The following is a 26,135-nucleotide window of genomic DNA, read 5'->3' as shown; positions in this document are numbered from 1 at the left end:
TATGTTTTCAAATGATTTAATTAACTTTTTGATTTTAAAGTAATTAGATTATTTTTAATTAAACAAAATAAGGATAAAATGTTTTCTGTTCATAGGAATCATTACATATTAAACATGATGGAGAATATGTATATGGACTTCTAAGAAATAGAAACAATTGCCGAGCTCTTTATAACCCATATGATATTCAAGTGGTTTCTACAAATGAAGCTAGAACCTGCCAAGTTTTTTGGGTTATTACAGCTTCATTTGTCTCAAAGGTAATGCATCCTGCTGGACAATTCATGTGTTCATAATTAGTTTAAGAAAATATTATCTTTGTGGTTGAATTTGATAAATCTGTTGTCTTTAACATACCTCTAACAATAATAGAAGCATGTGGAAAATAAATACTGTTAATCAGTCAGTCAACACGTAGTTGTGCTTTCTGTGTGCTAGGTACTAAGAATTCCCTAGCACTGTGAATTAAAAAAAATTTTTAAGTTAAAACTTAAAACAGTTATATACAAAATAGATATATACAAGATACATGCAGAATAAATGGAAGATAACCTTAGAGGGAAAGGATCAAATAGATAGGGGAATAGGAAAAGAGCCTAAGGTGTTGTCTGAGTTAAGTCTTGAAGGAAGGGATATCCCTGGCCTTACAGGGTGAGCAGGTAAAGCTCTCTTTGAATGTGAGAGAGTCAGTACAAAGGCAGAGATGGAATGTCATGTGAAAAGACAAGTATCACTGGGTCTTAGACTGTAGCATGGGAAGTGTGAGAGGCTGGGAAAGGTAGGAAGGGTCCAGGTTGTAGAGAACCTTATATGCCAAGGCCAGGATTTCTTCTCTGGAGATCAATTTATTGAGCAGAGGGGTGTGAAATAGTTAAACCTAAGATTTAGGAAAAATCATTTTAGCAACTGCATGGATGATGGATTGGAGTGGGGAGAGACTTGAGGCAGGGAGATCATTTAGAAGGCTTTTGCATTCCCCTTCCAGTTATATTGCTGAGTCTTATAGATTTTGCCGTCATGACTCAGCTGCTCTCATGCCCTGAGACTATCCTCTATGCCTGGGACCTTCTTACCTTGCAATATTCTTCTGCTATGCCATTTCCCTTCTCCCATTGATAAGTTCTTTTGAGGGCCTCCCATTTTGGGAGTGGACCCAGACTAGCTCTGCTTTCTCCTCTCCCCTCTTTGCTTCTGATGCTAAGCACTTTGCCACTATGCCAGACATGAGTACTTCCTATCTCCTCCTTCACCCTTTACCTTTTTTACATATTCTCTTATCTCCATTAGAATGTAAGTTCCTTGAGGATGTCTTTCTTTTTTCCTCTGTTTTTATCCCAATAAATATTTGTTACCTTCCTATGTGTAGGTAATAAATATTTGTTACCTACCTATCTGTAAGGTCCAGAATTCCCCTGGTTGGGGAGCCTGTACTTCCCTTATAACCATGGGGTGTTCTTTTTAATACCAAAGGAAGAGGCCAAGTATCTCCATATTGATTATAGGTAGTAGTTTAATCAATCATTATGAATACTTACAAACAGGGATAATCTTTGGTCTGGGGCCACAGTCAGACAGTTTTGTGGATCCCAGCTGAAGAACCCCAAAATCCTTGTGGTAATTATAGTAAATAGACAGAGGCAGGAGGAGCTAGAGAGTGCATCACCACTGATTGGTGGATATTTTTGGTTTTCTGCTTAGTAATGAGCTTGGGAGCTAAGCCAATGTTATGCCCAAACATAAATTTGTGTATTGATCATGTCCCAGTCACAATATTCTTGTTCTGGCTTTCATATGTCATAATCTCTTAAGTTTTGACTTAGTGTCTAAGTTATAATTTGGTATCTAAGTTATGATTTGTGAACAGGTCTCCATATTCAGACTTCCACTTTTCACAGAGTTTAAGTTTTTATGACTTTTCGCTTACCACTGTATTTTAGGAATTTTTCCCAATTCAAACCCTATGCTCTCTATAGACTAGGTGAGAAGTGTTGAGGGGCTGAAATAAGGTGATAGCTGTGTGAGTAGAGAAAAGAAAATATTTGAGAAATATTAAGATAGAAAAAAAAGATTTCATAACTCATTGATATGGGAAATGAATGAGAGTGAAGAGTTGAGAATAACGTGAGTTGGAGGCTTGGATGGTGGTACCCTTGACAGTGATAAAGCAGTCCAGTAGAGGGGAGAGTTTGAGGGTAAAGATAATGAGTTGTGTTTGGGGCATTTTGAATTTGAGATAACTACAAGATATCCAGGTCAAAATGCCTAGTAGGCAGTTGGGGCTGTGAGATTGGAGCTCAGAGGAGAGGCTTTGTATCTATTATACCTGTGTCTGTATCTGTACCAGTACCTGTACCTGTCTGGAAATCATATGCATACAATATCACTGAAATTATATAGAGAGAAAAGAGAAAAGGGACCAGTACAGAGCTTTGGGGGACACCCATAGTATGGGAATATAATAAGGATGAAGATCTAAAAAAAGGAGAAAGACTGAGTAGGCTCTGTCAGACCAATAGGAAAAAAACCAAGAAAGCAGTTTCATGAAACCCCAAATGGTATCCAGGAGAAGAAGGTAATGAACAGTGTCAAATGTTGAAGAGAGATCAAGAAGGGGATTGAGGGGCAATCAAGATTGCTTTTCAGCCTCTTAATATGGCAATAAAAGATTACCAATACCTTTGGGAAAAGAGTTTCAGTAGAATGATGAGGCTGGAAGTCAAATTGTAGAAGGTTCTGAAGAGAGGGAGAGCAGAGGGAATGGAAGCATTGAGTATAGCCTTTTGGGGTGGGCGTTGGCAGACAACAGAGAAGTAAAGGAGAGATACAAGCAATAACTAGTGAGGCTGGTAGAATCAATTGAGGAGTGGAAGAGATTTGACATTTTTGTAAGTGACAGGAAATGAGCCAGTCGATGGGAGAGATCAGAGATTAGAGTGAAGATTATATTGATGGCAACCTGCTAGAGAAAATGGAAAGGATCTGAGATCTAGGGTTCATATTGAGCGACTGGCCTTTGTAAAGAGTTTTTTTTTCTTTTATCAGAGACTAAAGTAAAGGCAATGGGCTTAGATAAAGCATTTATTAAGTGCTTAGTATGTGCCAAACACTGTGCTATGTGAAATGATTTGAGAGGAATGTGAGGTAGGAGAAGGAAAGAAAAAATGGCTTATGGTGGATGACCTCAATTTTTTTACCTTAATTTTTTCAGTATAAAATGTGAGGAAAAGTGTTCAGTAGAAAAGAGTGATGAAGCAATTACAAAATGGATAACTAATTTCATGAAACTAAAAAGATTATGCACAGATAAGATTAACACACCCAGGATAATAAATGTAGGAGTCAAATGGGGAAAAAATTGTACCAAATTTCTATGATAAGAGTCTAGTATCCAAGAAACATAATAAATAAGTATATATTCATACACATATACACATATATGTATGTGTGTGTGTATATCTATATTTATGTGTGTATGTATATATGAGATTAATGGCCATTCCTCAAATAAATAAAATAGTCAAAGGATATGAACTGACAATTCTCAAAAGACGAATTGCAAGGTATTGACAACCACATGAAAGAATGCTGTAAATCACTGATAATGAGAGAAATGCAAATGAGAACAAGTTTGTGGTTTCACCATATACTCTGCAAATTGGCAAAGATGACCAAAAATAGCAATAGTAAATTTTGGAGTGGCTGTGAAATGATAGGCACACTGGTATATTATTGGTGGAGTTGTGAAGTGATACAACTATTTTATAAAGCAATTTAGAATTATGCAAACAAAATAACTAAAATGTTCAACCTTTTGGACCAGAGATTCCATTATCAAGGAAGCTATCAATAGGGGGAAAGTCCCCATATATGCCAAAGTATTCATAGCAGCACTTTTTGTGGTAGCAAAGAATTAGAAATAAAATAAATTCCCATCTACCACTAGTTACTGGAATGCATTATTTATGAAGACAAGTTTTTTTTTTAATGTTTCCCAAGATTTTCTGGAGAATACAATAGAAGATATGACTTGAGATAGGCAATTGTATAAAACTTTCATTACTATTTAAATTCATAATTTCCTCAATTCCATGTAAATAGGTACTTTTTCTTTTATTTAAATTTTCCTTGAAACAAAATCAGAACCTTGTTCTTTATTTTTCAGGTTATTCGAGTAGGTAAGACAGAAGAAGTAGAAATGACACCTGTCTTGGAATGGCTTGTGGAAAGAAATCACTTCATAGCATTTCATAAAATTCCTTTCTTTTCCAAATTCCGGTAAGACAAATAAGAGAGAGCCTTTATTCAGGGAAAGCCATGCAGCTTCCTAGAAAGTGGAGAGGACTGAGCAACTAGATTCTAATATAGTTACACATCATTTGTTTACTTTTCGCTGTAGACTGGGGTTATGGGATTTACAGTCAGGAAGGACACTAGATAGTATCTGTTCCATCTTCCTCACCTAATTGGTAAGAGAATTGAGCCCTGAAAAATGTAAAGTGACTTGCTCAGCATCACTGAGCCCAAATAAAGAGCCCAAATGGGGCCTGTCTTCGGACTCCATCCACTCTTTTCTAGCTACTCAATGTAAATTTATTTTCCGAACAGTATAAAGTTTCTGCCTTTAGCCACTGAAAATTTTAATCACTTCTGTTAGAAAGCTTTAAAAATTATGCATTTTCTTATTCAAAGCATGACCATTTATTATGCAGTTAGATGTATTACATTTTTTTTTTAGGCAATTGGGGTTAAGTGACTTGCCCAGGGTCACACAGCTAGTAAGTGTCAAGTGTTTGGTCTGAGGCCAGATGTGAACTTAGGTCCTCCTGACTTCAGGGCCGGTGCTCTATCCACTGCACCACCTAGCTACCCCAATGTATTACATTTTAAAGACAATATTCTCAGAAAATATTAGGTGTACAGGACCATTTGTCTTTCTGCTAAATATGTACAAAATATTGTGCTTTTGAGGCTTCTATCTAGTCTTAAAGTGTTTTTATTTCTCCCCTCCGCCCACCATGTCTGAAATGCGCTCTATCCTTACCTCTGCTCAGCGAGTCAAGTCTAATCAACAAATTATTATTAAGCACTTACTATATGCCATGCACTATGCTAAGTGCTGTGTAAAAAACAAACAAACAAATAAACAACAACAAAAAACCCAGTCCCTGCTCTCAAGGATATAATAATCTAATGGGGAAGACCACATGCAAACAATTATGTACAAATAAGATACATACAGAATAAATTGGAGCTAATCTCAGAGGGAAGGCACTAACATTAAGGAAGACTGGAAAAGGCTTCTTGCAGAAGGTAGAACTTTGTAGAACTTTAGCTGAGACTTTAAGGACATCAGAAAAAGCAGGAGGCAGAGATGAGGAGAGAGAACATTCCAGGTATGGGGGACAGCCAGTATAAATGTGCGAAGCTGTAATACAAATTGTTTTGTTTGAGGAAGAGGAAAAAAGGCCAGTGTCACAGAATAGCTGGAGGCGTGTAAGGTGCAAAAAAAAAAAAAAAAGAAGTTAAAAAAAAAAGAAAAGTAGGAAGGGGCCAGGTTAAAAAGCTAAGTGGAGAATTTTATATTTGTGTTATGTTGTGTTACAATAGTTCTGGTATGAAGTAAGGAGAGCCTGCACCAGAGTAGTGGCAGTGTCAGAGGAGAGAAAGGGATGTGTATGATAGAAGTTATGAAGATAGAATTAACAAGACTTGGCAACATATTGGAATCGGGGAAGAGGTGAGAGAGTAGAGTCAAGCTTATGAGCTTGGGTGATGATGAAGACGATGGTACCCTTAATCATAATAAAGAATTTAGGAAGAGGGGAGGGTTTGGGGAGAAAGAAGTGAGTTCCATGTGGACATCTTGATTCTAAGATGTTTACAGGCTATCCAATTTGAGATGTCCAGTGAAAAGTTGGAAATATAAGCCTGGAGATTGAGAGGTTAGGACTGGAAAAGTAGATATAAGAATTATCTACATAGAGATGATAATTGAAATCATGGGAGCTGATGAGAGTACAAAGTGATATAATATAGAATGTGAGGAGAAGAGGGCCCAGAATAGAGCTCAGTGGGACACCCACAGTTAGCAGACACAATCTGGGTGAATATCCAGCAAAGGACACTGAGAAGGAACTGTGAAACAGGTAGGAGGAGAACCAGGAAAGAGCAGAAGGAGAATCCAGGAACAGACATGATTGGGCATCAAAAAGTCTTGCTTTGAGATGCAGCTCAGGTCCCATCTTTTGTATGAAAACTTTCCTGACCGCCCAATTGCCACTACCTTCCCTCTCAGACTACCTTATGTGTGTGTGTATTATTGAATTTATAAGAAGTGAGGGAGAGTTTGCTCAGTCTCCAAGAATAGAGATGATTCTATCTCAAGTATAGAATCAATATAGAGTTGATAAGGGGGCAGGATAAAAAAAAAAAACCAAACCTGAAACTGTCAAGCTTCTTCTGATTTACATCTTTACAAAAATGGCATTTTTTTAAAGTGCTATGAATTTTTCGAATAACAAATCCACCTATGTTCAAATATAAGTTTCAGAAAATATTTCAATAATAAATATATTGTAATTATTTTTCTAATTGTTATTCTGAATTTTTCTTGGTGCTCTCCTTCTTACAAATGTTAATCATTAAAAAATTGACTATACTATGGTGATATAGAGACTGAAGCACAATTTTCTATTGAAAAAATACATTCTAACTCTCATAAAATTAACAGGCCAATAGAGTATATGATACAAAGAAAATAATAAGCATAACTGTATATTTTTAAACCAGTTATCCAAAGTATATTTATAGGAAAAATTTGCACATCGTATGCTTCATTGGGTCTTGTGATGACACTGACACATTACTGTGTCCCCTATTTGACAATGTATTAAAAGTTCATAGCAACACTCTGAATAGATTAATAGTAAGCTGGTCTAGGGCATTTACAAATATGAATAGGCCTTACCACAGAGATGTATAAGATGCAACTCAAGTCCATTTTGCCTAAGATATGTTTCTTCTTTCAGAATAAGAAAATCATTTATCACCTGGAAAAACAATGTTCAAAGAAGTAAAACAGACAAGAGCAAGTAAATATTCATATAGATAATGTTTTTGAAAGTTTCAAAAGGAAAACACATTTTAAACCGTAAGATTGAAACAGATGTAAATGACTTTTACTACAGTCACAGAATTAAAAAGGACTTTGGAAAGTAAGTTAGTCTATCACCTTCATGTGCCTTCAGGGCGGTGTTTTTAAGTCATCTCTAATGATTTTTAAATCATATTGCTTTCTTGAAACATTATGAGGAATAATAGAATCATAGATCTGTAAAAAACCTTAATTATCCCTTGGTCTTTGATCTACCCAGATTTATGCTTCCAGAAGAGTGAATATACATTTAAGCGATCTAAGACTGTTGATCTTACTTTGAAATACTTCCATGATTAGAGTCTATAGCCTTCTCTGATAACCCAGTTTGTTCCTAGTTACCCTATGATTAAGAAATCTTTCCTTATACTAAATTGAATTTTCTTTTGAAACAAGCCAAGCCCATTTCCTCTCGATTAATTTGCTTTGGAAAGGGCAAAGACGTGATTTGCATTTTCCTTGTAACTCAGTATACTTGAAGACATTCCCAAGAATCACAGCATCTCAGAGTTGGAAAACATCTAGCCCACACTACATAGACTAGAATCCTTCCTCTAGTGCACTTAACAGGTAGTTGCTTGAAGAACTCCAATTAGAGGAGCCCAAAGTGATTTGTACTTTTGAATAGCTCTAATTTTTAGGAAGTTTTCTTTGACATCAAGTCTAAATTTTCCTCTTTTCATCTTACACACTTTACTCCTAGTTCTGCATTTTGGGGCCAAAAACAAATCTAATACATCTTGTTTTGTTTAAGACAGACCTTCAGTTATTCAAAACAGCGATATCTTCTCTTCTCCAGACTAAACATCCCCAGTTTCTTCAACCAAGCCTCATTTTTCATGATCTTAAGACCCTTCCACCATCCTGGTTACCCTTCTTTGGACACTGTTCAGTTTATGAATGGTTGAATGAATTAAAAAGCATTTATTAGGTGATTGTTATATTGCCCTCTCAAGGTACATCAATGGCCTCCTTTGTAATCACTGAATCTAATGAACTTCATCAATCCTCATCTTACCCTCTCTATAGCATTTGACAGCATTTGACTCCTTCTTTCTAGAAGGATATACTCTCTCTTAGGCCCTAGAGATACAATATTCTCCCGGTTCTTTCTACCTCTCTAATTACTCATCTATCTCTTTCACTAACATTAATTTTTAATGTAGAAGTTCCCCAAGTTTTGATCCTCAGCCCCTTTTCACTACTTTGGCGATATTATTTACTCCTGTGGTTCCAGTTACCACTTTTATGCAGATAGTGACCGCAGACCTGTACCTTAAACTGCCTATAGGACATCTCTGCCTGGATAGCCTGTTGGCATCTCAAAATCAACACGGCCCAAATCTAGGACCATTTTCCTCCTACTCTCTTCTGACTTCACTATTTCTGACTGTCTTACATGTGTGAATAGTTAGTGAAATCTTTAGCTCTTCCTTATGTCTCCCTTGCATTTGGCTGGCATTCAATAGCCTTCATGTTCTGGTACCTCCCTACCTTTCCAGTTGATTTCATTCTTCTATTCTGACTATTGGGTATGCCTTAGGCTTCCTAGTCTGTGCCTTGAATACATTCTTAACTGTTAAATTCCTGCCTGTCCTTCAAAGTTCCACTCAAATTTCCCCTCTGTTGTAAAGCTTTCCATTATATCCGCTACTGATGATGGTATTTTCCCTCTAGGATTTCATGTAGTACGTAGTCTTTAACATTTCCTTGCACTTACTATGTATTGTTAGTAAAAATGAGAAATGTAATTAGAATTATACTTATCATTTCACATGTTTTATCCACAATCATCTCCTTTCCCCTCCCCCTACTGCCTGGCTGTGAGCTCTCTGAGACCAGGGACCATGTTCCATGTCTTAGCTAACCTTTTTGTTTCTTTCACTTCCTATTTCACCCAGTGTCCACAGTAAACAGTCAATAAAGTGATTTTTAAAATTAAATAGTTGTGTTTTATTTGGATAGGCGTGTAAGCAAAATATAGTTTTAGCAGTTCTTATTGATCCCAACTCCTCGGTATTTCAGATAGAAGATTTTGACAGACCACCCCCACCTAGTCTCTAACCCTCATGCAAACGGACATGCATTCCCCCAAATGGAAAGTCTGTTGCCTATAGAGTCCTAAAGCCCCAGAGCCACTGAAAATTTTAACAATGCCACTTTAAATTTTTACCAAAAACTTACTTGAAATAAACTAATCTAGTTGACTCTAAATTGATATAATTAACATTATTTTAATAAATGAGTTTTGAGATAATTTCTAAAATTCCAGATTGATATTGTACAAGCAACTTTTTTGGGCTGATAAATTATTTCAAAGATGTTTGCTTCAAATACGGAACCTTTGTGAAAATGCAAGTGACCTCAAAAAAGGCAGACTCCTTGAGGACAATCCCTCTGCAATCCTTCTGGTTAAAGTGAATAAAAAATATTATACCTTGGAGTTTATATATAAAAACCTTGTAAAATAGTTGGCACTGAAATTTTTGATTCAGAGAAATATACAATCCTAGAATCTAGTGCTAGATAAAAGCTTTTAAATAAAAGAATTTAATGTGGTCCTTCCCCTCTGTCTTCTAAAACATCACAAGGAGGAATTAAACTTTTAAAAAGTAGTTTTCTATTATTAAATTTTTCTTAAATTTTAACCTATGTCTCATGCTTCTACTTAAGCCTATTATTTTATTCTTTACTCATTGAGGATGGATGGAGAATAACTGTCTACCATTACTTTTATATGATTCTTAATTATGTAGTCATTTAATGAGTTTTAGCCTTATTATAATAATGATATGAATAATGATGGTAGCTAAGGTATACCACAGAGTTCTTTTATATATTATCTTATTTTATCCTTACAAACTAGTGAGATTGATGCTATTATTGTCCCCATTTGATAGATAGGGAAACTGAATCTGAGAGAGGGTAAGTAAATTACGCAGTGTCAAACAGCTGCTAAGTGTCTGAGGCAGGATTCAAAATCAAGTCTCACCGACTCCACATTTAGTGTTTTATCCCTATGCCCTCTGGTTGCCTTGCTGTTCTGCTGTAAGAGCTCCTAGAATCTTAGAGTTGAAAGGAACACGACAGGCCTTTTAGACTCTCTGTTAGACATATGAGTTCCCTCTACCCATGTCCCAACAAGTGGTTATCCAGTTGGGCACTACCTGAGAATTAGGGATGAAGGGAGAGGAAAATGATGTAATGAAAATGGCATATTAAGAAGAATAACATGATTTTAGTTGTGACGTATCCTGTTTATAACAGGGAGAAGAATGGAGGTCAGAAGACCAATTAAGAAGTAGTAGTAATATACATCAAACAATAAGAACCTGAAATAAAATGGTAGCAATAGAAATATTCATAAAGAAAGGACTCTAGAGACATTTTGAAGCTAGAACTTTGGAGAGTTGGAAGATACTTCAGCTAAAATCTAGTCCAATAGTGGGCAAATTTCTCACTTCTGCTCCTCTTATCCCTTGATCCAGGGTGTTGTGGTTACTTAAGAAAACTTTTAAAACCCTCTTTCTCCTCTCTCTATACTCTAAGCACAGAATGATCATGCTCTAACTATAATCTAATTATGATACACTTCACCCTTGTCCTTTGGAATTCTATATACAGTAATGAGTTATGAGGATACTACCATAATTTTAAAAAGGAGTAATAAGGGTATTGGCAGTTTGAGTAGAGAAGATGATACAGATACAAGAATACTATGAAAGTACAATCTGCAGAACTTGGCACTAGAGTGTGGCAATTGATGGAGAGGAAGGAAGGAGAGGAGGGATAGAATTTGGAACTCAAAACTTTAAAAAACACAAATGTTAAAAGAATTGTTTTAACATGTAATTGGGTGAAAATAAAAAAAATACACAAATAAAAATTAAAAGTATATATTTAATCTAACACTGAAAAAAAAGCAAATCTTATATTTTGAGTATGGGTGAATCTCCATAGAAAGACAGCATTTAGGAAAAGGGGCAGATTGTTTAGGGGAAAATAATTATTTCAAATTGGGACCTGTTGAGTTTGAGGCACTGAGCATCAGTCGGATGGAATCTTAGAGGTCATCTAATTCAATTCCTTAATTTTATAGAAAAAGACACTGAGAGCCAGAGTGTTATAATGACTAGTCTAAGGTGACCTAGCTATAGTAGAGACTAGAGCTTATGTCTCTTTACCTCCCAGTTGGAAGCCTTTTTCTATTATTAATCCCTGATTGCTTTCTGCAATGAGGATGGGAGTGGCTAAGACTGGAGTTACAGAGCATTAAAAATTGTTTTTATTCTAAATACATTCACTTTTGTACATCTCCTTAAAACTAGTTTTAATAATTGGCAATCACATTTTTTTTTCCTATTCCTTTGACATAGTTCTGTGAATTATCAAGGGTTTTTTGTTTGCTTGTTTTTACAGCTGTTACATTGAAATATCACTTAATCCCTTCATTTATAACCAGGAAAAGATAAAATGTTTTTTCCTGCCTTAGTCTCATAAATGAAGTTTAACTTTCAAAGGCTTATTCTTTTCCCTTGTTGTATTAGCTGGACCAATACCATACATACTCTCTAGAAGAGTTTTGTGAGGAGCAGTTACAACAGACTGTACAAGCACTAAAACAGCTGGAAGAACTTAAGGAGAAAATCATTTTAGTGATTAAAAGTACATTTTTACAGGTAATTTTAAAAAATATCTTATTTCTCTATATTTACCCTCTGGAAGCCTGAATGCTATGCCATATACATTTGTGTTAAAACTCATCAGTTCCTTTCCAATCACTCCTTAAGCTTACTAGGGCTATAGAAGAATAACTTCCATGTATTAAGTAGAATTATTGCTGTATCGTAGTCCTGAAAGGAGCAGGCAAAAGTCAAGTTGAGGGGTCAAAGGACTGATCAATTAATCCAATATTTGTTGAGCACCTGTTATATACAACACATTTTGCAACGCACTGTGGAGAATACAGAAAACTGTAAGATGTGGCCTTGTCCTCAAGGAGCTTACAACTTGGTAGAGGGGGTGGCATATTCATGAAAGATAAACAACAAGCTAGGATGTAGGAGATAAGTGACAAATGAGTGGTGCATATATTATGTATTACCAAAAAAAAATCAGAGGAGAAAGATATCTATTCCTGCAGAGGAGGTCAAGGGAGTTTTAGTGAATAGTTTAGTCGATTTAGGTTAAGTGGAGAGGGGGTGGGAAGACTTTCAAGGTGAAAGCATAGTGAACTGAGAGAAACCGTGAGTAGAACATTTTGACTGCTGTATTGAGTTTGCATGTGAGTAATAGGGCCTGGGACCAAACTGGTTAGTGCTTTCAGTACCACTCTAAGTTTGAAGTTAATGCTGCAGGCAGTGGGGAGCCACTGGAAATTTTTGAACCCAGGAATGAAATGAAAGCCTATTTTCAGAAGGTTAATCTGATGGCAGTATGCAGAATAACATTCTAGGTTGCTCAGGGACCCACTACATACACATAGGCAACACAGTGAAGCCGAAATGTAAGAAGTATTCTCTAGCACTACAATGAATATTTATGATATCATCACTTGATAGATTTGCATTATTAAGTTCAGTCCTCAGGTGACTACCTCTCAATTAAGTATTTTGCCTGTGATGATGATACAGCAGTATTACCAACCGGATAGCAAAACTTTAGTTCTGTTTTTATGCTCTGAAAGGCAATAGTCATGGTTTACCAAGAGAAATAATGTCATATTTTGCCACCCAACCATGTTTTTGATGATGATGATGAAGATGATGATGATAAATGGCTAACATTTATATAGAGCTTACTATATGCCAGGCACTGTGTTAAACACTTCAAATATTAGCTCATTTGATCCTCACAACAACCCTACGAAGTAGATGCTATTATTATCCCTGTTTTATAGATGAGGAAACTGAGGCAAACAGGGTTAAATGTCTGAGTCTGGATTTGAACTCAGGTCTTCCTGACTTCCAGCATGGAATCTTATTCACTGAACCATCTAGCTGTCCCAAGTTTAAAATAGAAGCTTGATTTTTTTAAAAAAAAAATCATTAAACAAGACTATCACCTAGTGTTGTTTAGTACTAATTTTTTTTAAAGATGTGATATATGTTAAGGTAAATGAAGAGAAAGTCAAATACCTAGGGTCAGTTAGCTAATAGTATTTAAAGTTCAAAAGGCCTTTACATATCAGCTAGTCTAATCTAACCCCTTCACTTTATAGATGAGGAAACTGAGACCCAGAAAGGTTCAGTGACCTGCCCAAAGTGACAAGCATGTCTGCCAGTACTTGATTCAGCTATGATTGCTACCCAGTAGAAATTGGTCCAGTAGAACTCACCCAGAAGCCTCACTTGGAATTCAATCTTCCTAGAATTTCTCTGTAGCTTTGTGAGACTATTTGGTGTCAGAAGTCCTTCCAGATCTTTTTTTCTATAGTAGGTAACCTTTCATCATCACAGTCATAAATGGTCTATTTGTCCTTCTAAGGCTTACAGCTAAAGAGAGTCATAACCTTACTAGGCATTTTTGATCAGTTAATTGAGTCCTTTTATGTTCCTTCTAAGTACGCTGATAAATGTTTAACAACTGGGAAAATGTATGCATGATGCATTTTAAGTTTAATCTGCACTATTATTATCTATGAAATCAACAAAAATAATTTAAGCTCTAATTTGTAGTGCTTGCCTATTTCTAAGGTATAAATGCACATACTGAAAATTTAACAGGAAGATCTCTCTGGCTGGTAAGAGCTGGCTCCTGTGAACCCCTGCCTCTGTCTCCCTTCCCTCTCCTTTGACTCATTTTCCTTTCCTTGGTCTGTATGGCCAAGTGGAAAGAAAAGAATCAGTTACACACAGTGTGATTCCATAGCTGCTTTAGCCTTCTCATGGCTTTTTCTCTTAGGAGCATTGCCTGAAGCCACCTTCTGATAGAGGAATAAGCCAGAGCTTGTCATTAAAAATTATAAAGCAGTGGTAAGATTTCTGTATTAAGAAATGCTTCCCATGACTTGTTTAACAACCATCACACCCAAAGAATTAGAACTACTTTCTGTTAAGGCTTAGATTTATCATCTAAGTATTTGGATATATGTACTTGAACAGTTGTATATATTTATAATTCCGTCTATATGGGTACTGCCCCCATTATAGATTATAACCTCTCCCATGACATCTTACTCTCTGTGGTTATTGTCCATGTCTTTCTAAAAATCGTCCATAGAGTGTGCTAAAGATCTTTGTTTAGTTCTTTTAATATTTGTGGATACTGGTGAAGTTCTCAGATGAAGTCCATCTACTTTCCTTCACTCTTGCTAAATGATTAGCCTGCTTCCCTTTACTATCATAGACATAATAATAACAATAATAATAACTAACATTTATATAATCTACCATGTGCCAGGCACCATGCTAAGGTTTTATAAATATTATCTCATTCAATCTTAGGAGGTAAGTGCTACTATTATTCCCATTTTATAGATGAGAAAAATGAGGCAGACAGTGGATTAAATGATTGCCCAGGGTCACACAGCTAGTAAGTGTCTGAGGTTGGATTTAAACTCAGGTCTTCCTGACTCCAAACCTAGTGCTATGTCTGTTGTGGTCTGAGAAGTCGAGACCCCTCAAAGAGCAGAGTACAAGGCTGGGTCATCTGGAATGAATTCACAGGCTTTCAAGTATTCTTTAAGTCAAGTTGGCAAAGATTTATTGTTATGCTATACAGAGAGCAAAGGTTCTTAAGGAACCTGTGAGAGACTGAGGATGGAGCTGGGGTTTATATGGAAAAGGGCATGGGAAAGGAATGCTGGGGATAGTGATTAGGTAATCTAAAGGTCCAGGTATCTTTGGGAGCTATGGATGGGAAAGTGTAGGGAATATACCAGACAGTGAAGGAGTTGTCAGAGGTATGGACCTTGGGGATCTGATGGGAGGAAAAGTCCTTGGGCCAGACAGGGACAAAAATCCTTGGGCCAGGCATCCCTCTCTCCCTCCTGATTAGAGAATGTTCTGCAACAAGAGAAAATTTTCTCACAGAACAGGAGCTTACTAAGGAACTGTGAGGCATCCAGAGACATGATCGTAGGGCTGGAGCCCGAGTAGCCCATCACTTTCTCACCCAGTTTTGTGTAACTACACCAGGGAGAGATAAGTGTCTTGCTGGTGCCTACTCATGAGTAATTGCTAGGCACAGTGTCCTTGGGCTGGGGGAAACCACCAGGGATAGTGTTTCTGAGGCTGGGAAGAAATACGGTCTTGGAATTGGGGTCCCAGTACAAGCACCCAAGCACCCCATCCTATCCACCGCACCACCTAGTTGACCCCAAGATATCATTGATATATTCTTAATGTGCTTCATACTTACAACTGCCATATGTGTTTTCCTTGCTTTTTGGTTCTGCCACCATTTTGATTCTTTATACATGGTGGTGTTTCATGATTCTCAACTGTTAAAACTTCACTGGGAGAATATCAGTGTCAAAAAAGATGAGCTTTTGCAGCTATGAGAAATCTAGGACCATTGTGCTGCAGTTTGGGTTGCAGCCCATTTCCTTCTCTTCAGTTTTGGACCCAGCTCATTGCCCATCTCTAGAATTATACGAGACAAATGGATGGAATAATTCAGTGACAATTACAGATATTCTTCATCCAGTTGATTTTCCCATTGATTTATCAGATACTTTAGAATGACCATGGTTCTTGGTGAGGAGAAACCACAGAGTTTCAGTACTAGATACAAACAGTTCAGTGTCACCCACACATAGGAGCATGTGCAAAACCTCACCATCAATAGGGAATCCCTTCTATTTGGACTTTTTTTTTTAGAACATCCTCCATGACACTTGGGTAAGTCTTTTGACCTCTTTTGTTTATTGCCTTACTTAGTTTGGGATACTCAGTCATCAGAGCTCTCTGTGGACTAGAAAATCATAGAATCACTATCATTGTAGGCATATAGTTGAGAGACAAAATAGAGTGTTAGCCAGAAGCCCAACACGTCCTCAAGTTAGTGTTAGCAATAAATTGCTTTTATCACATATTGCTCATCAACTGGGCTATTTTTAAGAGTATTGCACTTTGAAACACCTATTCTTCACTAGTTTAGATTGATTAATTTTTCAGTAAAAAAAAATGGTCTTTTTAAAAGGGTTTTTTTTAAAAGTTTTTTTTTTAAATAAAAGTTACTTGGGTTTTTTTTTTCTGAAGGTTTCCCAGGAGATATGATTTTGGCTCTTCTTTATAACCTTAAATAACTTTATAACCTTAAATACATAAATAAATTTAATAAATATTCTTAAAGGCCTTTTGATACTTCTATAAATCTGCCAAACTATCTTTCTTTTAGCCTTCCAGAAATTAAGGGTGCCTCATAGAATTTCAGAATTGCTGAACTAGAAAGGATGTCGAGAGTAGTTTAGGCCATACCTCAAAAAGAACAGCTAATTCAGTGTGTCCATATTTATTATTAAAATATCAAAAGAGATGATATCTGTAAAAGCATTTAGCACAGAGCCTGGCACGTGATAGGTACTATGTAAATGCTTACTCCCCTCTCCTTCCCCACAAGTAGTCATTCAGCCTTTGTTTGAAGATCTCCACTATGGGGGAACCCACTAGTCCATGAGGTAGCCCATTACCAATTGGTAAGAAAGTTTTCCTGACATCGAGCTTAAATTTTACTCTTTGCAATTTCCACCCATTGCACCCATCTGGGACAAAACCAATTCCCTTTTTAATCCCTAGACAATTTTGTCTTAATAGATTCAGTCTGATATTCTACCCCACTAAGATCTGCTTGGTCATTTCTCTGTCTTCCTCAGTGTCAACTATCCTTTACAGCTTTGTGACATTTGCCATTTGATGAAGACTCTTATCTAAGCCATTGATCAAAAATGTCAAATAGCACAGTTCAAAGAACGTATCGTTGGTGCAATCCATAGAGGACAACCTTCTGAGCTGATATCAGATCACCAACGATGATTCTTTGAATCTGACCATCCTACTGGACTGGAAACCACTTAATTGTCTTTTGGTGCAATCCCTCTGCCTATGTATCTTTTTCACAAGAACCTTAACCACTTCATCAAAGCTCTTTGCCAAAACCCGAGCGGGCTACAGCATTTCCCTCCTCTGGTTTTCCAAAAACAAAATCGAGTGAGTCTTGTATGACTGATCTTGTTGGGTCCTCGTAAGTGTCACTCACTTCTCTAGACATTCACTCAGCATTCCTTAAATATAGGTTCTATAATTTAGCCAGGAAATGCAGTCAAAGTCACTCACAGACCTATAATTTGCCAACTATCTTTGTCCTTTTTTGATCACTGGAATACTATTTGCCCTTCTCCAGACATCCAATAAGCCTCCCTTTCTTCATGAGCTTTCAGATACCACTGACAGTACCTCCACAATCACATTCCCCAGATCTCTCAGAACCAGAGGATAGAGTTGATCTGGGCAGCTAAATGGCTCAGTGTGGATGAAGTGCCAGCCCTGTAGTCAGGAGAACCTAAGTTCAAATCTGGCCTCTGACATTTACTAACTGTGTGACCCTGGGCAAGTCACGTAACCCTGTTAACCTGAGTTTCCTCATCTGCAACGTAAGCTGGAGAAAGGAATGTCAAATCACTCCCGTATCTTTGCCAAGAAAACCCCCAAAGGGGTCATAAAGAATTGGACACAACTAATCAACAAGTTGACTTGAATTTGTCAAAGGCAACACAGTGCTCTCCTGAGGTCGCCTCATTTATTTTGGGTAATAACACTCTTTTTTACTATTTTTGTTTTGTACTTTCCAGTCCAAAGATCATTCTTTTTGGCCAATAAAATAGAAGCAAAATCAGAATTGAACAAATCTACTTTCTCTCTGTCATCAGTTATTAGTTTCCTTTCCATCCTTAGCAGTGCTAATGATCCCTGCTTTGATTCTCCTTTTCTCCAACATATTGTAAAAAACCAACAACAAAACAAAACAGCAACAAGAAAGCCTCTGGATTTTCCTTCACCTTCTCAGTTACTTTGCTCATTTTGAGCGTTAGCATTCCTGACACTATTTTTATAGTATCACGCCACATTTTTGTGTTTATCCTGTTACCTCTCATTTCTTCCATATCATATAGGTAGTTTTAAAAATCTTAATTGGTTGATGAGCTATCCTTAGATTATTCCTGTTTGTTCTCCTCATCAGCTTCGATTTTCATTGTGTCTTCAGAATTCTGTTCTTGAGAGTGTCTCATCTCTTCTGAGTCCACTTCTACTGTAGAATTTTAGTCCATGTCCTACTTATCATTCTTCTAAATTCTTAGAAATCTGCTCTCCTTCAATGGAGATAGCGTGCCAGAATGTGCCTCAGTTTTCTTTTCTTTCTCTATTACATCCTCTCAAGAGGGCATGGTCACTTGTTCCCAGCATTCCCACCTCATGTACCCTTTTTTTGGTGAGAATCTGATCCAGAATGGCATTTTCCCTTGTTGTTTCCTCTACCTTTTGAAAGATAAAGCTTTAAGGCAAGTCAAGATGTTATTAGTTGCACTATTTTTGGCAGATAGAAAGTTCATAAATATTTGGATAATTGAGTTGCTTCATTTATATTACACTTTTTGCCTGGATATTATAGTTCATTTCCAAAACTTCTCATCTATTTCATCTTTCTGACCATGGGGAATATAGTATACTCCAGTGATATTCATTTCTGTTTCTCCCACCATTGATCTTTACTCAAATGTAATTTACCATGCTTCTCCATCTGGATCCTGCATTTCCTTACATGAATATGACTTCTGAATATACAAATAGGTACCTCCACTTTCTCTCCTCTAACTCTTCAGCTTCCAATCTTACATTCCACAAAAATTGCTTTCTCCAAAGTTACCAGTGATGTCTTCATTGCCAAATCCAATGGCCCTTTCTCATTTCCTCATCTTTTTTGACCTCTCCGTAGTTGTTGGCATTGTTGATTACTTTCTCGTCTTTGATACTCTCTTCTTTCCAGTTTTTGGGGACACCCTTTCTCCTGGCTCTACTCCTGCCTACTACACTGCTTCTTCTCAGCCTCTTTGGTGGACCCTCATCCAGATAATGCTGTGTAGCCATTTATTTATACGTTGCCCTGGGCTACTGGGAATTTTTAAAACATCAGTTAAAAAGCTCTTTATGAAATTCACACTTTTCAGAATATTTCTAGGACCTCTTGAACTTTCTTTCTGCTGTGTCCTACATTCCTCTTTTTTCTGAGCATGAGTTTTTTCAAGACATAAAGACCTTTGTAGATATATTCAATAATCAAAGGTATTCCTTGAAATTTCCTTGTCTGATGTCTAGGAATCCAATTAACTATTCACAAGTGATTTACTGATTTAAGATGTATTTCTCAAAATACATAATAGCAGGTTTCCTTTAGATTGATGTTTAAGACAGCAAATTATTAAATTTATGAAGTTTTACTTCATTATATTATTTAGACAAATAATGCTATAAAACAATGACTATGGTATTTCAAGAAATAAAGAAATTGTCCTTTTTCTTCAAATTTGCTTAAAGGTTGCAGAAAGGAAGGGAATAAAAAGCTGTTTTGAGCATGAACCACTTGAAAATAAGCTAGAACATCTTAAGGCACCTATGCATCGTCATATGATACAAAAATTTTGAAGATTTCTTAAATTAGTTGACCATATATTCCAAGAACTGATCCGACAGCTGGTGCAGACTGCAATTAAACTATTTTTGGATTTACTTATTAAATCTAGCAAAGTGGGATGTTCAGAAGAAAAAAAGAATAAAGACTCATAAAGTAATTTTTACATTTTTTCTTGTATTAAGGATATGCAATAATTTTCTTTTAAATGTATTGACAAGTTTTTGAGAGAACTATCTGGTAATATTAAAATTATTCAGAAAATCCTTTTCTAACTATTTTATATGATCACAACTGAAATTAACCAAATATATTCTTCCATAATACTTTATTATATTTTGTTCCTAAATTTAAAATAATTCATTTCACTCTAAATTTTGTATGTCTCTGTGCATGGTATATGCCTCTTTTAATTTTAGGAATTTAGGAATCAGGAAGACCTGTGTTCAGATCCTTTCTCTGGCACTCACTGGCTGTGTGCATGTTCCACAGGAAAGTAACAGTCCCTCTAGGCAATACTCTAAAATAATAAGCTGCACATGTGTTACTGATCTGTATTACTGAAAAGAGTTTCCATACCAGGAATTACCCAAGCTTGAAATCTCAGGCCTAGATAACAACAACAAAAAAGTGTGTATTTTAAACACATTTATATTTACAGACTCATACACGAGATCTCTATATTCTCTAAACACTTTTAAAGGCCAAAGTTTTCATTTTGTTCTTTGTGTTTATGATGGTGGTAGGATAATTGTGGCAAAGTATTCCCCTAATTAATTCTTCATGACTACTTCCTATCTTTGAAATATATTTTTGCCCTTTTTGACCCATTGAATGTATGCTAAAGTAGTGATCATATAATTCAGGACATAATTCTATTATGCAGTTTTTTAGTAGCTTTAACAACAGTCAAAAACAACTGTGGCTATTTTGAAACTGTCAAGAAAAGTTTTATAGTTTTTTTAAACAAACAAAAACATCTACTGGAATAAAGTAAATCATAAAACTAGTCCAATCTCTTTATTTTCTTGATGAAGAAAACACGATTCAAAGAGATTTTGTTACACAGTCCTACTACATTGGTAAAAACTAAAACCAGAATTTCGTTCTCAAAAAATCCAGTATTCTTTTCGCTACTCCATATGGCCTTGTCTTAAAGATAGTAATCAAATATAAATCTCTGTGATTCAATAAAAATAAGAAATAAGAAAACTATATTGTAATCTTTGAAGACAAATAGCAGACATTCTTTAAAAATTTAAAATTTGTAAACATTCTATTGTTAGCAAATTTAATGTTTCTATTTGTCATAGAAGTTTAAAAACTTTTTAATATGTAATTGAAAATTGAAAGTTGTCTCCAGTTTTTGTTATTTGTTAATCTAGGGCAATGAAGGACACCATAATTGTTTAAAGTGCCAGAAGTTTCAGATGATGAGAAAGAAAATTGTGATTCATTAACTAATATCAAAGTTTCACTAGATGATATTACAAAGGTAAAATGACCTCTGAGAAATATAAAAATTAATTTGTTGAAATATATATATGATAAAGAAGGAGAGGCAAGGTTTAAAAATTTTGTTTTTTCACCTTCATATTGAAAAGTTATAGTTTGTGTGGTTGAGGCATGTACTTTATTTAGCAATGATTTTCAGAAGATAAAGACAAGGGAGATATTCATAAAAACTCTGGCTGGTAATTTGGAATGGTCAGCCAACAACACAGTGTGAGCAAAAGAGGGGATTAACAAATGAATGTAGATCACTCTAGGAAACTAACCAACATTAGTGGATAATATGTTCATGTTCCATAAAATATTTTTACATAACAAGACCCCAACAACATTTTTATATACCACTATAATAGCTTCTCCACAGAGACTATGTAGACTGTTATTGAATCTTTAAAAGGTGATAGGATATTGACAGCCCAACAGTTTTGATGGTCATTCTGGAGATTTACCTGCCATGCTACAAGAGAGACTGACTACAGTGAAAAAGAGGATGAAAAACTTCCTTTCTGAGAGAACTGTTTTAACTTTGCAAAGAAATATTACAAAGAGAGTTTTTGAGAAACTTTGGCTGCTCTTCTTAGCCAGTGGTAGGACTATTTCCAGAATTGAGAAGTTCGTAGCTATAATGATGTAATTTCAGCTTTGATCTTTCTCAAAGTTGAATTATGAATAATTATATGTCTCTTATCATTTGTAACGTTGTTAATAAATAGCATAACCCATATTTCTGGTATTTATTTAAGTCAGGAAATTAGAGGATCTGATATAGAGAGATGAGCAAGCATTTATGGGGTGGGGGAGGGAGGTTTCTCAATGGGGTGAGGGTTCAGAGCTAATTGTTTAATAAGTGATAGAGATGTGATTTTAGTAATAAATGTAAAAGTCTTGGAAAATATCCCTTGTTTTGTGAAAATGCAGCTGAGAATGAGAAAGGAAACTATACCAACAGAAGATGTAGAGATGGATGAGAGAGTGTTGAACCTGGAGTCAGGAAGACTTGACTCAGGATGCTTCTTCACACACATATTAGTTGTATGACCCCTAATCAAGTCATTTGCCCAATAGGTCTTAGTTTCCTCATTTACAAAATGAGGAGATTAGACTCCATGGCTTCTGTGGTCCCTCTGAGCTCTAAAACTGTTGTATGATTTTATGCTGGAGTCTGACCAAGAAATTTCCTCTTGCTATTTGTGGAGACTTGTATCTGGGATTTTTCTTTCTTTTCCTACAGGCATTTTATGTCTCATTGTAAAACCACAGTGCTGCTGCTGATTAATGACACTTGTCCATTTTTTCATACAAATTACTTTCATGTAACATTTTATTGCTTATTACCACTTATGCTGCGTATTCCATAATAGCATAGAGGTTGAGCATCTGATTACACAAGTTGACTTTGAACCTATAATGTGGTTGGCTACACTAATTTTCCCAATACTAAATTTTAATGCTCTGGTGAGATCTTGAAGCTTATGTAGTTGACACTTTGAGAAGTACCTTCAATCAATCCTTGGAGTCTAGCAATTCTTTCCTCTTTCTGCTGGGTAAAAGTTCTTAGAAAACCATAATCTTGCCCAAAGAATCATTGCTGATGCTTTTGGACTTACCTACTCAGCTTTCTCCACAGCAGAGTCAAACCTAAATACAGTACTGGAATAGATCTGTGTTCTCATAAATTTGCATATTTCTGGCAATGATGCAAATCACAATCTATTCATAACTACCCATCCTCTTCATCATTTTTCCATTTTCCTCCATAAGTTTGCTAGAGGGTGGCATGCTTGAGGCCTACTTTGCTTTCCCCTGACAGCTTGCTCCTACCATTTGGAGCACCTGGCTATGTTTTCTTAATCTTATATTTTCCTGATGACTTACTTCCTTTATTTCCCATCCTGATCTCCAGAGTTTCTTATTTATTTTATGTTGCAGACTGTTTATACCTCCATTTGACTCTCCGTTACCCTCTGTGTGAAAACTCATCAAATTTTTCAGAGATTGGGTGGCATGTCTCCTCTCCATATAAGAATCCTAGTAAATTATTGATATTAAGAAGATAGGCCTTTGTTTCAGGGAGATATTGGGGGATCATTAAAAGAGTTTTGTAATTTCCTACCTCACTCTCCTCTTCCTGTTTATTTGTGGGTGCTGTTTATTGACCATTTGTCTTTTCTGTCTCCAAATTGGACACAGCCTATTGGTTTCCTTTCCTAACACTTGTCATGCTCCTAATTATCTGTTCCATTATTTCTCGTCAACATCTTTGATTTTTCTAAAGCAATGGATTTGGAGCTAGAGGACCCATATTTAAAGTACATAGTGGCTGCTTACTTTCTTTATGACCCTGGGCAAATTACTTAACTTCTTTGGACTTCAGTTTTCTCATCTATAAAATTCTAGGGGAAAGGGAATGACTAGATAGATATCCTTAGGTCCTTTCTTCCTCTCAACCTACCATGTTGATCCATATTTTCCATTATGTTTCTTGAGATCTTTGACTACTCCATCCTTTGCATTAATATCACCTAGTATCCAAGAATGTGTTCATTTGATTTGGAGGATCTTATCCGTTTCTTCATAGAACTTCCCTACCTTTTTATCCTCACCATAGATGGTACATATACTATAATAATGTTCATGGTGGTCTTTTGTTCGTGTTCCGCTGGCAAAACCTTTAAGAACCCAGCGTTATCCAGTGTTATTACTATTACACAATGAGATATCTATCTATATATATATATATATAATATAGATATATAGATATATAGATAGATAGATATCTATCTATCTATCTATCTATATACACACACACACAACACATACATATATATATTATATAATTTTTATTATGGTCTCACAAAAGAGTAATATAGCCCATACTAGCTATTCAGTATATTACCTGACAAAGATATCTACTTTTCCATGGAAAATAATCAAGAAACCTTAGCCAAAATCCATATTTATTTGGGGAGAAGTAGTAGATTTCTAAGTGAGAATTTTCTGACTGTGGTAGAGCATTACAATAGCTTGAAACATCTATAATTCCATCTTCAAATTATGTCTCAACAATCACAGCTTTTATTTTTAATGTACATATTATCATGTACCATTGTTTTTTGACAATTCCTGGTCAGTAGTGTTGTGTTCGAAAGCAAAGGACATATTATTTTCACACTTATAAAATATATAAATGAGGAAAATGGGGGATTGTACACAATTTTCTTGTAAATAACAAGGTCTTTTAATGGATTTTGAACAATTGATTTGTACACTTTTTTGGGAATGCAATCATTGTATAAAGGAACTCATAGCAATAAATATAGTCAAATCTTATAATGCAGCTCATCATAGCACATTTACATAGCTCACAGATGAAGTCATATGTCCCCTAAAATTACGTATTATAAAAAGGATGTTAAAAAAGTCAAAGGAATTGTCTGTATTAGCAAATAATTTGGTCCTAGAAATATTTTATGCTGAATAGAAATATTGTTGTAATGGAATTATACATCTATCAATCAAATGCTAGGCTTTTTTCCCTAAAGCCCTACTGTGTAATGCAGAGCTCATCTCATGGATTCATACAATTTATTTAGTTGTAGAATCGGAATTGGGTATCGAAATAATTTAGTTGAACCCCCTATTTTTATTTATTTTTCCAATCCTTAAAAAAAGTTTTGTTAACATTTTTTTTTAATGAGGCAATCAGGGTTAAGTGACTTGTCAAGATCACACAGCTAGTAAGTGTCAAATGTTTGGGCTGAGGCCGGATTTGAACTCAGATCCTTCTGTCTTCAGGGCCGGTGCTCTATCCACTGTGCCACCTAGCTGCCCCAGCTTTTGTTTTTATATCACAATCATTTCTGGAATTCTGAGTCTTCTCTTGTAAGAAATAAAAATTATTAAGAAAAACCAACAAACATAGTAACTGTGTCCAACAGTGTATAAAATCTTCCTTTCCCATAACCCCTCATCTCTCCAGTGAAGAGGCAGTGGTCCATTTTTTCATCTCTTTTTTTATGGTTAATTAAATTCCCATCCATTGAGCTACGTTTTGTTTTAATTTTCTTTTAATTATTTTAGTGTCTCTGTGTGTGTATTTATATGTATATATGCATATGAATATGCACACATATATGTATAAATGCATGTATACATTGTTTTTCTGGCCCATGCCAAGAAAGTCTTCCCATGCCACTCTAAATCCCTCATATTCCTCATTTCTGATGAATCAATAATATTTAATTACATTTTTCTGTTACAGTGTGTTTAGCTGTTCCCCTGTCAGGGAGACCTCATTTTGTTTCCACTTCTTTGCTACCATAAAAAGTGTTGCTATGAGTAATTTGGTATATATGAGACCATTCAGTCTTTAGTGACCTTACAGCATATTGCAAGTAGTAGGATTTCTGCATCAATGAGTCTGGACATTTTAATCTTTTTTTTCTTTTGGTATAATTCCAAATTGCTTTCTAGAATGGTTGGATTAAATCACAGGTACGCTAATAATATTATAGTGCATAATTTTCTGTAGCCCCTCTAACTGATTGTTTTGTCTTTTTATTTTCTTACCAGTTTTCTGTATATAAGGTGAAACCTCATAGTTATTTTATTTTGCATTCTTATCTTAGTGATTTGGAGCAGTCTTTCACATAGCTGTTTATAGTTTATAATTTTTCTTTTGAGAACTTTGTTCATATCTGTTGACCTTTTATCTATTATAACTCTCCCATTCTGTTTTGTTCAAAATGTGGTTTATTGAGGTCTTTTGTTTATACCTCGGTTATTTTAAACCCCTCCTCCCAGGATGAAACCTTCTCTCTGACAAAGAAAAACAATTAAACAG

At 35.7% G+C, this 26,135-nt stretch overlaps 1 protein-coding gene across 1 annotated transcript in view; it reads left to right on the top strand.

Annotated features, from left to right (window-relative positions):
* The window catches only part of DNAH14 (dynein axonemal heavy chain 14), a 340,072-nt gene that overhangs the window by 13,371 nt on the left and 300,566 nt on the right, over positions 1 to 26,135 (top strand). Inside the window, 8 exon segments of the mRNA XM_020982026.2 lie at positions 96 to 260; positions 4,163 to 4,275; positions 7,029 to 7,091; positions 9,426 to 9,570; positions 11,701 to 11,832; positions 19,687 to 19,924; positions 20,966 to 20,999; positions 22,524 to 22,605. Coding sequence (XP_020837685.1) covers positions 96 to 260; positions 4,163 to 4,275; positions 7,029 to 7,091; positions 9,426 to 9,570; positions 11,701 to 11,832; positions 19,687 to 19,924; positions 20,966 to 20,999; positions 22,524 to 22,605 — 972 coding nt within the window.

The sequence above is a fragment of the Phascolarctos cinereus genome, unplaced genomic scaffold (genome assembly GCF_003287225.1).
Source record: "Phascolarctos cinereus isolate Bilbo 61053 unplaced genomic scaffold, phaCin_HiC Scaffold_5;HRSCAF=322, whole genome shotgun sequence".
Taxonomy (NCBI): Eukaryota; Metazoa; Chordata; class Mammalia; order Diprotodontia; family Phascolarctidae; genus Phascolarctos; species Phascolarctos cinereus.
Note: the sequence above shows the minus strand (reverse complement) of the source record. Positions and strands in the feature narration are given on the sequence as shown.